General features: G+C 37.2%; 2 protein-coding genes across 2 annotated transcripts; one reads left to right on the forward strand and one right to left on the reverse strand.

Moving 5' to 3' along the window:
• The first annotated feature begins 2,859 nt into the window (after window positions 1–2,859).
• On the forward strand, window positions 2,860–6,013 carry LOC133799589 (uncharacterized). Its single transcript, XM_062237591.1, has 6 exons — window positions 2,860–3,093; window positions 3,345–4,243; window positions 4,439–4,931; window positions 5,013–5,416; window positions 5,515–5,827; window positions 6,008–6,013. Exons 1-6 carry the CDS (start codon window positions 2,860–2,862, stop codon window positions 6,011–6,013), a joined length of 2,349 nt encoding a protein of 782 aa, XP_062093575.1.
• A 122-nt stretch (window positions 6,014–6,135) lies between these two features.
• LOC133799590 (cannabidiolic acid synthase-like 2) lies at window positions 6,136–8,152 on the reverse strand. The gene is made up of 2 exons (XM_062237592.1): window positions 7,447–8,152; window positions 6,136–7,016 (listed from the first exon to the last, which is right to left on the reverse strand). The coding sequence occupies exons 1-2, from the start codon at window positions 8,150–8,152 to the stop codon at window positions 6,136–6,138; spliced, it is 1,587 nt and encodes a 528-aa protein (XP_062093576.1).
• Between the last annotated feature and the right edge of the window lie 6,421 nt (window positions 8,153–14,573).

The raw sequence follows: 14,573 nt of genomic DNA on the forward strand, positions 1-14,573 counted from the left end.
GCAATGGTGTTTACTACTGGTTGTGAAGCTCTCACTTATTAGTCATGATCGACAATAGTACTGAGCGCTAGTGGTATGGTATTGACTTATGAGTGAAGAACGACATTAGCGTTCTGACCACAGGCCGAAATGATTAGATGTAATCAGCATGAGCATGAAATGCTTGACCGACCTATTGGTCGAAGAAAACTAATCGCTTGGCCAGCCTAATGCTAGTTACTTAGAGCTAGGACTAAAAGGCTAAGGTGACTGGAAAGTCACATGGCTTAGGGCGCAGGTCCTCAGAGAGACTTATTAGTCATTTATTTAGGGCGCAGGTCCTCAAAGAGACTTATTAGTCATCTATTCAAGGCGCAGGTCCCCAGAGAGACTATTTAGTCATCTGTTTAGGGGATAGGTTCCCAGAGAGACTTATTAATCATTTGTTTAGGGCACTGGTCGCCAGAGATACTTATGAGTCATCTATTTAGTGCGTAGGACCCTAGATTGACTTGATAAACCATCTATTCAGGGCCCAGGAGCCTAGATTGAGTTGAGAGTCATCTACTCAGGGTGCAGGACCCCATAATCATTCATTGGTACTTTCCGGCATGCATGAATAAGGTTATTACTGCTAGGCATGCTTATGATGATTTGATGACACGTTATTATCTTCTTAACAGCATGTGTTTGAGTTTTGTTGTGCCTCGGCTCACGGGTGCTATGTGGTGCAGGTAAAGGTAAAAGAAAGCTGGACCGTCCTTGAGTTAGAGAGCTTAGGTGACAATGTCCACATATGCAGCTGCTCGATCACGATGACCGAGGGTTTAAAGAGGAACTAAGGTTAAACCATATTTTTCCACTCAGGTCGGCTGGTTGTAACTCTTTTATTGTATTTAACCTTTATAATGTATTTTGGGATCCAAAGGTAAATGTTTTAGTAAAACGTTGTATCTTTGACCAAAAGTTTTAACCCTAAATCGTTGATCACATTTAGTTACACGATTATGGCCAAATGATTCGTTTAGTGAGTTTAGCACTATTTAAAATACACAGCGTAATGGTTCCTTGGTGGTAGGGCGTTACAATAATAATAATAATAATAATAATAATAAGAGAATTGCTAAAGTGTATTAGTGGTGCCCAACACTATAAGAAGATGAGATATCGCTATTGGTGCAATCCAATATCGATTCTCACACATTTGAAATTAATAAATATTGTGGTTATCACTAATCAATTATAAAGTACTAGCTCATATGGTGTTGTATACCTTATAAATGAGGTATGGATTAGTGTCATTCCTTATTAATTAAAAAAAAAAAAAATAAGTAAAGTTTTTCTCTCAGCAGTTGCTGGAGCTATGGCGAAGAGAAAGACGAAGCAAAAGATGGGTAAAACGCCGGTTACTAGAGGTACCAGGAAGAGAGGTCCGACTTCTTCGGATCCAGTGGTCAAGACTAAAGCAATGGAGGAGATCTTAGGAGTGGAAGCGATTGAGTTCTCGGAAGATGAAGGTGCTGAGAAGGATGGTACAATCGAAGATGAAATCGATCAAAGCAAGGAACGTACTCAACAGCAACAGGTCATCCAACTGGATTGTAATCGATATATGGAAAATATGCAGAAGTGTGCTACGCAAATAAGGTCAGGTAAACCTGTTCTGGCTCCGATTCTTCGTTCAGGGCATGTGATGCAAAATTTAAACACCAAATTTGATAATTCATTGGATGGGGAATCGATTGCATCTGAAGGGGTTAAAATTGATATGGAGGATATAGAGGATGAAATAGCATACTGGAATTCAGCATTAGTCTGTTATGTGATAGGGGCAAACCCACCATTAAGTGTGTTTGAGGGGTATGCTCGAAGAATTTTGAAAGATAAAGGAGTAGACAAAATAGGAGCTATAGAACATGGAGTATTCATCATTCGATTTGAGGATCCGAGTATTGAATGAAGGATACATGTTCTTTGACAACAAGCTAGTAGTAATGAAGCCTTGGGATGCTCATACAGATTTCAAGAAAAAAGATGTCAGTTCAGTCCCAATATGGATTCAGATTTATGGGTTAGATATCAAGTACTGGGGGGAACGAGCATTGTTTAAAATTGTGAAACAGATAGGGGATCCATTGATGATGGACTCTTTTACCAGGAATAAAGAACGATTGCTTTATACTAGGGTGATGGTTGAAGTGAAGATAAAGCAAGATTTTCCTGAGATGATTTCATTTACTAATGAGTTGCATCAGGACATGCATTTGACAGTGAAATATGAATGGCTTCCGATCACATGTGGGAAATGTCATGGATTAGGACATAGGGCTGAGTATTGCAGGAAGGAAGGAGATGTGAGACAGAAATGGGTGGTTAAAAAGAAAGAAGAAGGGGTCGGACAGGTGGAGAAGCCTCCAGGGGCGGATGAGGAAGGATTTATTCCAGTTAGAAATGGCAGGAAAGTGCTAACAGAAGGGACTAGTGTGACTATTGTATCTAATAATTTCCAAATATTTAGGGATACAAGAAAGGGATTGGAAGGACAGTTTAATGACAATCAGAAGGGAGGGGGAGAGCCTCCCCAAGGAAATGGATAGGATATTAAGTTGGAATGTCAGGGGGATCAACAATCGCCACAAACAGGAAGAGGTTAAGAAATTGATCAACTCAATGAAGGTGGGATTGGTTGGTCTCCTTGAGAATAAAATACAGACTCATAAATTGGGGACTATATACACTAATATGTTCGTGGGGTGGTGTTTCTCCTCAAATAACGCATGGCACAAAGGAGTTCGAATAATAGTAAGTTGGAATCCGAAGATGTTCACAGTCAACATTTTAAAATGTGCAAGCCAACTAATGCATTTAGAAGTAATTTCAATGGCTGGAAAGGAAACGTTTTTGGTTACATACGTATATGCACTGAATGATGAGAATGGTAGGGTACCACTATGGAATGACTTAAAAGAAATTGCAGCTATGATTAGTGGTCCTTGGCTTATTCTAGGGGATTTTAATGATATATTAAGTGCTGAGGAAAGAATTGGTGGGAAATATAAACAAGTAAATTCAGGTGCTTTCAAGGAGTGTGTGGAAAGTTGTGGGGTGGAAGATGTAAAATACATAGGGTCATATTATACCTGGAATAACAAACAAGACCTGCATACACGGAGTTACTCCAAAATCGATAGGGTAATGGCAAACCAGATCTGGATAGACAAGTTTCCAACTGCTGAAGTAGTTTTTTTACCAGAAGGTAACTTTGATCATTGTCCTGCTGTTTTATCTATGTACCCCGATACAGCAGTAGGTAAAAAAAACCTTTTTGATACTTCAGAATGTGGCAAAATTATCCAACATTTTAGGAGGGATTGAAAGCAATATGGAAGGAAAGAGATACAAGTACTCCAATGTCTCAACTGGTGAAGAAATTAAAAAGAGTCAAACAGCTGCTAAAGGAAATGAACAAATCTGAGATAGGAGATATTCAAGCTGCAAATGCTCTGTGTTATCAAGCAATGATTGATAGTCAAATTGCATTACAACAGAAGCCCTATGATAAGGATCTGATTACACAGGAAAAAGAAGTTAGAGCAAGATATAATGCAACAAATAAAAGGTACCTCTCATTTCTGTATCAGAAGGCAAAAGTGCAATGGCTGAAGGAGGGGGATGACAACACCAACTTTTTCCATAAGAGCATTAAGATGAGAAGGGCAGAGAATAGGATTTATGCAATCCAAGACATGGATGGGGTTTGGGTTGATAAACCAAACACAGTAGTCACAGTCTTTATGCAATTTTATCAAAGGCTACTCGGAAGTAAAATGGAGGACAGGAAGCCAGTACAGACACACTTAGTTAACAGAGGCCCAAGGGTAATAAATGCTCACTGTAAAATTTTACTCTCAGAGTATGATAATGACGAAGTAAAGGTAGCTATGTTTGAGATTCCTGGATCTAAAGCCCCGGGTCCTGATGGATTTAGTAGTTTCTTTTTCCAGGATAATTGGGAGGTAGTTGGAAATGATGTATGTGAGGCAGTGAGATCTTTTTTACACTCAGGGAAACTGTTGAAAGAAATTAATTCAACAACTTTAACCCTGATTCCTAAAGGCAAATGCCCAGAATCTGTGAAAGATTACCGCCCCATAGCCTGCTGTAATGTGATATACAAAGTGGAAACTAAGATGATATGCAAGAGACTTCGACAAGTGCTACCAGATATTATTGCTCCGAACCAAAGTTGCTTTGTACAGGGGAGGTCCATCACTCATAACATAATGATTTTCCAGGACTTGATTAGACATTATGGCTGGAAAAATTCAAAGCCAAAATGCATGATAAAATTGGATTTGAGGAAAGCCTATGACACGATTGAATGGGAATTTTTGGAATAAATTTTATATGCTTTTAATTTCCCTGATAGCTTTATATGTCTGATCATGAAATGTGTTAGGACTCCAAGATATAGCCTCATGTTTAATGGGGTTTTACATGGCTTTTTTGAAGCAAAAAGAGGGCTTAGGCAGAGGGATCCTTTATCTCCTCTACTGTTTGTATTGGGGATGGAATATTTATCTAGAATCATGATGAAAGTTGGCATGAAAGAGGGATTCAAATTTTATGACAGATGTGAATCACTTAAGCTTAATCACCTCTGTTTTGCAGATGATGTATTGCTTTTCTGTCATGGCGATTATAAGTCAATTCATATCATGCTTCAGGGACTTAAGTTGTTCTCTCTTACTTTTGGACTGCATCCGAATGAAACCAAAACAAGTATATATTACAGCAATATGGCAGAGGCAGAGATAAAAAGGGTCACAGCAGCTTCAGGCTTTACTAGTAGCAAAGTTCCATTTTGCTGTCTAGGGATTCCTATATGTCCAACAAGAATTTCAGCAGCTGAGTGTGATATTCTAGTGGAGAAAATGGTTCAAAGGATCAAAGTATGGAGTACCAAGAATCTATCATATGCAGGCAGAGCTACATTGGTGAATTCAGTACTTATTACAATTCATTCATACTAGGCACAGGTACTAATTCTACCTCAAAAAGTCTTACAACAAATTGCATCAATCTGTAGGAATTTTTTATGGAAAGGAGGGGCTGAGTTTAGAAGTTCAGGACTAGTATCATGGGAAGACATGTGTAAAGCTAAGAAAACAAGAGGATTGGGTTTAAGAAAGATAAAGGAATGGAACATAGCAGCAATGGGGAAATATGTGTGGGCAGTGGCAATAAAGAAAGACTCTTTGTGGGTAAAATGGATTCATGCAGTATACATCAAGGACACAAATTGGTGGAATTATAAAGCACCAAACACGAGCAGTTGGTATTGGAAACAGCTAGTTAAAGTCAAGGAGAAATTTAAGGACTTACAGATGCTGAAGCTTTTCTCAAGAGGAGAGTATAAGATAAATACCAAGCACTGGTTACTACTCAGCAGCCGGTGAAGTGGCACAGGGAAGTCTGGAACAGGATTACAATACCAAAACACAGATTTATACTATGGCTTGCGGTATTGGATAGGTTGCAACTGAAAGAGAGGCTTTTCAGATTTAATGTAGCACCAGATGAATATTGCCTGTTGTGTGGAACAAATAAGGAAAATAGAGACCATCTATTCTTTGAATGCCATTTGTGTTTTCAATCTCTGACCCAAATCAAAGATTGGTTGGGATGGCGTACAGCAGCAAACACAATCCAGAAACTACTGAGATGGATAGCTAAGGCAAGGATGACAAGATTCAGAAAGCAAGTGTATTCAACTACTATTGCAGCTCTGGTTTATCATCTATGGTGGTGTAGAAATGAGGCATTGTGGAGTCACAAAGTATATAGAGTAAGCATAGTTGTAAGCAGAATTCAAAGTAATGTAAAAAGTAGAGTTAGGAATTATGTGCCGAACAAAATACAACATATAGATCATGAATGGTTTGACCAGTTGTAATAGAGATCAATGACAGGCCAAATATGGTGCTGATTAAGTTGTAAAGGGTTTGTTTTTTTTTGCAATATACAGATCTGAATTACCAAAAAAAAAAATTAAATTAAATTAAATAAACATGCTTATTAAAACGATCGTTTAAGCTTTAACCCAACATTTATTTGAAACAACAATCGTCACTATGCGGATTTAATATTTCTCTTTCACTGACGAGTTGAAAGAGATGGGAAGCTCTGCTCGTTTCTGAAAAAGTTACTTGGATCAACTATTGTTTTCACAAGAACCAGTTTCCTAAAGTTACTTTTGAAATTCTTGGTGCCCCAAATGCTTGCTTGGTTATAACTCGTATACCCCTCATTGTTATTTATCCCAATATCAAGATCCCTATAATTGTAATAAGTAGCTCTTGGGTTTTTGGATACATATGGAGTTAGGTATCTGTAAAGGTCTCTTATCCAGTTTAAATGCCTTACCGGATCATCTTTCCAAGTACAGTAGAATGCAAGGTGGTAAAGGTTTCCAGCTCGATGTGGGAATGGTATTTCTGATTCTGAAATCTCCTTCATTCTCCCACCATAAGGAAACATCTGGATAACTATCATTCCTACCTCTACATCATATAACCTTTCCCAAATTCTTCCCAACACGTGTTCTGGAATAGGGTCCTTTACGTAGTCAGATTTGGTTTTGGAAGGAAAATTAAAAAAGCCACCCATTCCTGGAAACCTGCCAAGCAATTCATTGGGAGAATCCCCACTTGGGAAGCCGGAAAAAAAGAGAACTGATTCAATCCAGCTCATTTCGGTGCAGTCTTCTCTCTTCAATCCTAACCCAGGGAAGCACTCTTGAATCAACTCAAGGAGCATATCAAGGTCACCAAGGAACAAGGAAGAGAATGTGACTTGTAATGTTTTCTTACTACTCCCATCTTTGGTAGTAGAATTCACAGTTCGTATCCTCGGAAAGACTAAAAGTTCTTCATGGAATTTGTCTGCTAAATACTGCCACTGATGAAGAAGCTTCTTCGTTTCAGCTGTTTCCAAACTCCTACTGACACAAAATACAGTAACTATTGAAGGAACATGATAGCACAGCCCAAAGAGAAAGCCCAATAGAAATAGGCCCAAAAGAGGTGGACTTAAGTGTGAAGGAGTGGCTCGGCCAGGAAGGAATTACAAAACAAGCTACACACTCAATCCAAGCCAACACAGACAAAGAAGAGATGAAGAAGAGTATCGAGCCAAAAGAGAAGCCTGATCCTACAACGCGTGAACAGAGGGTGCGCGTGAAACCCAAGTGGCTCCAGGACTTTGTGATGGCCGTTAGAAGTTGAGGGAATTTCGAGACTAACCAATTCTGTTAGAGGAGCTGAATTATCTCTGTAATTTTGGTTTTTCTGCATATATAATACCTGAACTCTTGTATGGGTTTTTCTTTTATGCTTTGAATGAAATTGCAATTTATTGCTTTGGAGATTAGTCCTGTCTCGAAGAGGACCTGATACTATCAGAACATGACCAACTTGATTTTCCAATCTAGAACAACACCAAAGCTTGCTCCTCCTCCTCCACGTATGGCCCAAAACAAATGTTCCCCCATTGCTTTTCGGTCAAGAATTTCTCCATCAACGTTGACTATTTGAGCATCGAGTATATTATCAGCTAAAATACCGTATTTTCGCAGCAAAGTTCCGTAGCCTCCTCCACTAAAGTGCCCACCAACTCCGACAGTATGGCAAACTCCAGCTGGAAATCCGAGATTTCCAGTTTTCTCTGAAACCCTATAATACACTTCTCCAATAGTAGCGCCAGATTGTACCCACGCTGTTTCTTCTTCTACGTCCACGGTGATCAATCTTAGGTTTGTCAGATCGATAATGACAAATGGTACACCAGACACGTAGGACAGTCCCTCGAGATCATGGCCGCCACTTCGAATTCGGATCTGAAGGGCGTACTTCTTGGAGCACTTGATAGTGGCTTGGACCTGGGACGCATCAAGTGGTGTAACAATAACGAGTGGTTTTGGGGTGGAAGGAGTAGAGTATCTAGGGTTTCGTATGGTGGAGTTCAAAACGGTGACATACGATGCGTCGTTAGGAGTGTAGATGAGTTTATCAAAGGAGGTTGATGTGTTGGAGAATTGATAGGACGTCAGACACTGAAGGAAGTCACCATGAATGTGAGTTGGGAAAGAAATTGCGAAAATAGAAAGTGTCATAACGAGAAAGAACGGAGAAGAGAATGCCTGGTATTTCATTATGTGTATATAATTGTGAAACACTACTTTGGCTGCGATTCCTCATTTATAACTTCTTTTCTTCGGTAGTTTTTGTGTGGTTTCTTTATTTCATTAATGGATATTTGGGATGCAATACTGCAGAAATAATGTAATTAATTGTATTTTTAAATTAAAAAATTTGAAGGTCTATTATTACGATTTATTAGTAAGCCCAGCCTACCTATGAAGATAAGTTATTTAAAAACGAATAATGTAATAAACTTAAGGACTATCGCTTTGATATCAGAAAAGTTAGGGTGACAAGGCAAACTAATAGAACAATGATTGCAATAATACGCTTTTATGGCTTTCTAAATATATTTGAAAAATTTATGGTAGGCGAGTAGAAGATTTCTTACTAAAGATAAGTTTCCAAGGAAATAATTCAAATAAAATTTATAAAGAAGATCAACTAGTATACTTGCATGAAATAAATTAAAAATTATAAAAAATAGCTTGAGAGATGATTAAAATGGTTTACAACCAGCAGTTTTTTTTTTGTTTTTTTCTTATTAGTGATACAATATCTTTTTCTATCAGTCACTTAGTTTACAATGAATTAATATTAATTTTCTTTATTTATAAAAGTCAAGAATCCTAATGATGTATAGAAGATTATGAGACCTTATTAATTATCAATCTAAAAAATAAAATATATTAGTTAAGCTTAGATCTACTCTTTTATAATATACTTTACATGACTCTTCACCAAGTGTAGATCGCCTAACGATCGAGTATCTTTATGAGTCATTAGATTATTTATTGTGTGGTATACATTGAAGACATGCGTGTGTTTAATATATTCTGTTTTATATAACTACCAAAGATATCATCATGAATAACAGATCTTTTGGGAAAAATATAATTTATTGGTATAAATATACTCAATGATAATCTCCATTTTTCCCTTAGATTTAGAAATATATAATTAACTAGAATACTCAATACGTAGTGGAGGAATACTTTGCTCATTTTTAAAGAAATTTGTTGGATCAGCCATAGTCTTGACATGGACCAACCTATTAAAGTTGTTATGGCCGAAATATTTGACTCCCCAAATGCTGGCTTGTGCATAACCTGCGTACCGTTGTTGCTATTTGTCCCAATATCAAGGTCTCTATAATTGATAAAAGCTGATCTCGGATTTTTGGACACAAACGGAGTCATGTAATAGTAAAGTCTTCGAACCCAACTTATGTGCTTTTCCATTATTGTAGCATTCCCTTCTTCCAAATAAATCAAGTATTGAATTTTATACAGGTCCCCAGCTCTATGCCCAAATGGAAGCTCCGATTCCGAAATCTCACTCATATTCCAACCATAAGGACTCATGATCACAACACCTCTACCAACCTCTTCTTCGTACAACCTTTCCCATATTCCTTCCAACCCTTTCTCTGGAATCGGCTCCTTTACATAATTTGATTTTGCCTTGAAAGACATGTTATATTAAATATTATTCTAGATGCATAACAATCCTAATGCAGAACAAAAAGATTGTTATATGATTTAGAAAATCGAATATATGCATCTCCAACTTTTGTTATTGATAATCTCGATCTACAATTCTAGATCTACAACAGAAAATAAGAGAAATTAGAACGAGTACACGAGTTTCCAAGGTCTCACTAACTTTTTTAGATGAAGTTATTAAAAGACAGAATCATGAGTCGTGAGCTTGTGGACCGGTACTCTATATTTATAGAGTGAGACATTTCATCAGAATTTCTGCCACAGATTAAGATATTCTCTCAATCAATTGGATATGCAAAATCGGTAACAAACAAAATTTGGTAACAAATAATGTTGACCATAAATAAGAATATTTGTCAATAAATAAAATATTGACTTTGATATATAAAATAAATTATTTCTAACAAATTGATTTTATATACCATATAAATAAATATTCTAACATTCTCCCACTTGGTCAGCATTTAAATTAATGTATTACTTAAGCCCGACGATTATCCATGTTAGATAATAAACATATAAATCTTGGCGATAGGTCCTCTTTTTTATGGCGAGTATTATCTTCCATGTATTACAATATATTTATTACATAACAATGTAATTTATGTGGCTATGTATTTAAACGAATAAACCCTGTGTTTATTCAGGTCCTATAAAATTTTCTCAAATAAAATTAAAATGTGCATAAATATTATAAAACATCAAAATAAGAGTTTCATTGATAATAACTTCATTTTGTACAATAAATTTACATAAGGAAACCAAGTCCCATGTTCACTACATGATCCTTGAATTTATGAGGTGGCAAGCCTTTCGTCATGTGATCAGCAATCATAAATTCAGTGCTAATGTGTTGAATGACCACTTTATTTTCTTTAACACGTTCTCTCACGGCTAAGTACTTTCTGTCGATGTGCTTGCTTCGACTACCACTTTTGTTGTTCTTAGTCATGAACATAGTAGTTGAATTGTCGCAGAACATTCTCAATGGCCTAGATATGGAATCTACAACTCTAATGCCTGAAATGAAACTCTTTAGCCATACACCATGCGATGTAGCCTCAAAACACGAAACGAACTCGACTTCCATAGTAGAAGTAGCAGTCAAGGTCTGTTTGTTACTCCTCCATGATATAGCTCCACCGACAAACATAAACATGTAACTAGAGGTTGATTTACGTGAATCATTACAACCAGCAAAGTCTAAATCTGAGTAGCCAACTACTTCCAGGTTGTTGGTTCATCTGAACATGAGTTTTAAATCCTTAGTACCATGAAGGTACCTTATAACTTTCTTTGCAGCTTTCCAGTGGTCTGACCCCGGGTTACCCTGAAATTTTCCAGCATTCTGACAGCAAAGGCAATGTCGGGTCTTATGCACACCTGAGCATACATTAAGTTTCCAACAACAGACGCATATGGGATATTTTTCATTTCTTCCTTTTCAAAATCATTCTTTGGACACTGGTACAAATTTAATTTATCACCCTTAACAATTGGTCCAACACTTGGTGAACAATCTTTCATCTGAAATCTCTCTAAAACTTTGTTAATGTAGGTTTCTTGAGATAGACCTAAGATACCTTTGAATCTATCTCGATGGATCTTAATGCCAATGAAATAAGACGCATCACCCATATCCTTCATCTCAAAGTTCTTTGAGAGAAATTGCTTCACCTCATGTAGCATGCCCTTATCATAGTTTGCAAGAAGAATATCGTCCACATATAAAACAAGAAAACAAATCTTACTCCCACTGACCTTCTGGTATATACATTTATCCATGACATTCTCTTCAAATCCAAAAGAAGAGATGACATAATGGAATTTTAAATACCATTGGCGGGACGCTTGTTTTAAACCATAGATGGACTTCTTAAGCTTGCACACCAAATGCTCACCATCACTAGAAGAGAATCTTTCTGGTTGTTTCATGTATACCTCCTCCTCTAGGTCACCATTTAGGAAGGCAGTTTTCACATCCATCTGCTGCACATCTAAATTGAAATGAGCAACTAATGCCAGGATTACTCTGAGGAAATCTTTCTTAGATACTGGAGAAAAGGTCTCCATGTAGTCAATTCCTTCTTTTTGAGTGAATCCCTTAGCAACGAGTCTCACTTTGTGTCTCTCAATGTTTCCTAATGAGTCTTTCTTTGTTTTGAAGACCCATTTACACCCAATAACCCTCGCCCCATTAGGCAACTTAACAAGATCCTAGACTCCACTGATCTCTATAGAATTCCTTTCATCATTCATGGCATTGTACCACAACTTTGATTCTTTGCTATTCATGGCATGTGAAAACGTTTCTGGATCATTTTCGGCTCCAATATTGTAGTCAGATTCTTGCAAATACACAACGTAGTCAATAGGTATCGCCGATTTTATTGTCCTAGTGGATCTTCTTAAGGCTACACCAGCAGGCTCTTGGGTAGTGGGTGGTTCAGCTTGTTGTTCAACAATTATATACAATTCTTGAAAACTTGATCCATTTGAACTTCCTCATTGACCTGTGGATCTTCAACAATTGATTGTGAAGGTTCAACATCCATTTGGACTTCAGGGGTTTTATCAACCACAATCAATCTTGCTCTTGAGGTGGAGGGTTCTGAAGGATCTTTCTCAGAACCTAAGTCCCTGGATTGATCACTCCCACTAATCAAGGCATTTTCGAGAAAGTTTTCATTCCTTGATTCCACAATCCTAGTGGTATGAGATGAACAATAAAACTTGTAACCTTTAGACCATTCAGCGTATCCAATAAAGTATCCACTTATGGTCCTTGGTTTCAGTTTCTTCTCTTGTGGATTGTATATTCTCACTTCAGATGGGCATCCTCAAATGTGTACATGTTGCTAACTCGGTTTCCAACCTTTCCATAATTCAAAAGGAGTTTTTGAGACTGCCTTGGTTGGAGCTCGATTTAATATGTACACGGATGTCGTTAAAGCTTCAGTCCACAAGGATTTAGGAAGATTAGGGTTTCTGCTAAGCGTACTGTGCACCATGTCCATCAATTTTCTATTTATCATTTCTGCAACACCATTTGGCTAGGGTGTACCAGGCATGTTATATTGGGAAACAATCCTATTTTCTTGAAGAAACTTTGTAAAAGGGTCAGGTGCTTGTCCATCTTCAGTGTATCTACCATAATATTCTCCACCTCTATCTGACTCACTATCTTAATTTGCTTGTTGCATTGTATCTCTACTTCATCTTTTAATATCCACTACAACAAAATAGGGGTTTTATGACTTTATTTGGGAGACATTGTAGGCAGGGTCATCGTAGGTATATGTCTCACGTCTCCCATTGGGAGAGGTTGAAAGCCAACGTTTGACTTTCAACCTCTCCCAATGGGAGACATTGAAAGTCTCCCATATTTAAAAAAATAATAATTTATAATTGATATTATTTTAATTTTATTTAATAATTAATTAAATTGAAATTATTAAATTCAAGTATTATTAATTTATAATTATTAAATTGAAACTATTTTAATATTAATTTAATAAGTAATTAAATTGAAATCAATCTAACATTTTCAATAGCCTCAATGGTCCCTTAAACTACCTCAAGACCCAAATATAACATCTCACCCATCTTATACAAATGAATGGGGGATAAACATTTCCTACCATAAAACATCTCATAAGGTGACATTCCAATAACTGGATAACTCCTTCTGATTCACATTCAATCTAAGGATAATAAATTGTATTAAACTCCAATTGTATACGCATTGCCTTCTGCAACCTTCTCCAAGACTTGGAAGTAAAAGTAGGGTCCTCATCTAATAAGATAGACCTCGAATTCCATAAAGGCGTATTATCTCTCTCACACAAGGAGGTTTGCATACTGGTCAACTGTATTATACATCCTTACTAGTAAAAGCGAACTGAATCATGCTGGCCCACTATTTTGGGCAGCCCCACTGCGGAATCCATCGCAATGTTTCCTTACTTCCACTATGTAATACACAAAGGCTGTAGTGGCCTTACGTGATTCTGATACTCTGTCTTAACCTGCTAACAGGTCAGACACTTTGTCATGTACTCAGTTACGTCCCTCTCCATCCTAGGCCACCACTATAAAGCTTTTAGATCCTGAAACATCTTCATGATGCATGGATGAAGAGAATAAGGGTTAGTATGAGATACATCCAGAATCTCCCGTTTAATCCCAGTGTCCATCGAATCCCAAGTCTGATCCCTAATACCTTAATAAACTCATTCCTGACACTACTTAATCCTTAGCTAATCAAGCTAAGACATTCCCCTCAATTCTTCCCATTCGTGGTTCAATCAACTGTTTTTCCTTTGATCTTCTCTAAAATAGTAAACAAAAGTGTAATGTTGTCCACCTGGCCCACCAGTAACTCTGCTCTAGTTCTAGTCATATCCTTCAAATAACATGTTACTTAGGCAATCACCTTTTCTGCCAATGAAATTTTATAATCATCTAAAAATTGGTTCTGATCTATAGGAAGACTCAAAAATCTTCCACAAAGAAAATGTAATATCCGGTCAATCCAAGGAAACTCCTGCCCTCTGTGGCAATCCTTGACCTTTGCAAATTTCCAACTGAGAGTATACTCCAATATCATCGATCAAGACAATCACAAATGCAATTCAGATAATCTTTGAATACTCTGTTCATTTAATCCATCAAATTAACTCAACCTTAATCAAATCCACAAAACATAACTCAGCACTCCCAATGCCCTTATCTTATATAAAAAGGCAGTCTTCTACATATCCTTCTCCCTGATCTACAGCTGGTAATAACTAGGTCGAAGATCCATCTTAAAGAAAAGTGTCTTACTCAATAACTGAACCTTTAATTCTTACAACTCTGCTGAAGTCATACAATACAGTAACCTAGA

The sequence above is a fragment of the Humulus lupulus genome, chromosome 9, assembly GCF_963169125.1.
Source record: "Humulus lupulus chromosome 9, drHumLupu1.1, whole genome shotgun sequence".
In the NCBI taxonomy this organism is placed as follows: Eukaryota; Viridiplantae; Streptophyta; class Magnoliopsida; order Rosales; family Cannabaceae; genus Humulus; species Humulus lupulus.

What these genes read in the sequence shown, in the direction of transcription:
- LOC133799589 (XM_062237591.1), top strand. Translation starts at nt 2,860, where the DNA reads ATGGCTGGAAAGGAAACGTTTTTGGTTACATACGTATATGCACTGAAT. An exon ending in AAAGTTGTGGGGTGGAAGAT is followed by an intron (nt 3,094 to 3,344) that starts GTAAAATACATA and finishes CCAACATTTTAG; the next exon opens with GAGGGATTGAAAGCAATATG. An exon ending in AAATGGTTCAAAGGATCAAA is followed by an intron (nt 4,932 to 5,012) that starts GTATGGAGTACC and finishes CATTCATACTAG; the next exon opens with GCACAGGTACTAATTCTACC.
- LOC133799590 (XM_062237592.1), bottom strand. Translation starts at nt 8,152, where the DNA reads ATGACACTTTCTATTTTCGCAATTTCTTTCCCAACTCACATTCATGGT. An exon ending in TTGGAAAATCAAGTTGGTCA is followed by an intron (nt 7,017 to 7,446) that starts TGTTCTGATAGT and finishes GGCTGTGCTATC; the next exon opens with ATGTTCCTTCAATAGTTACT.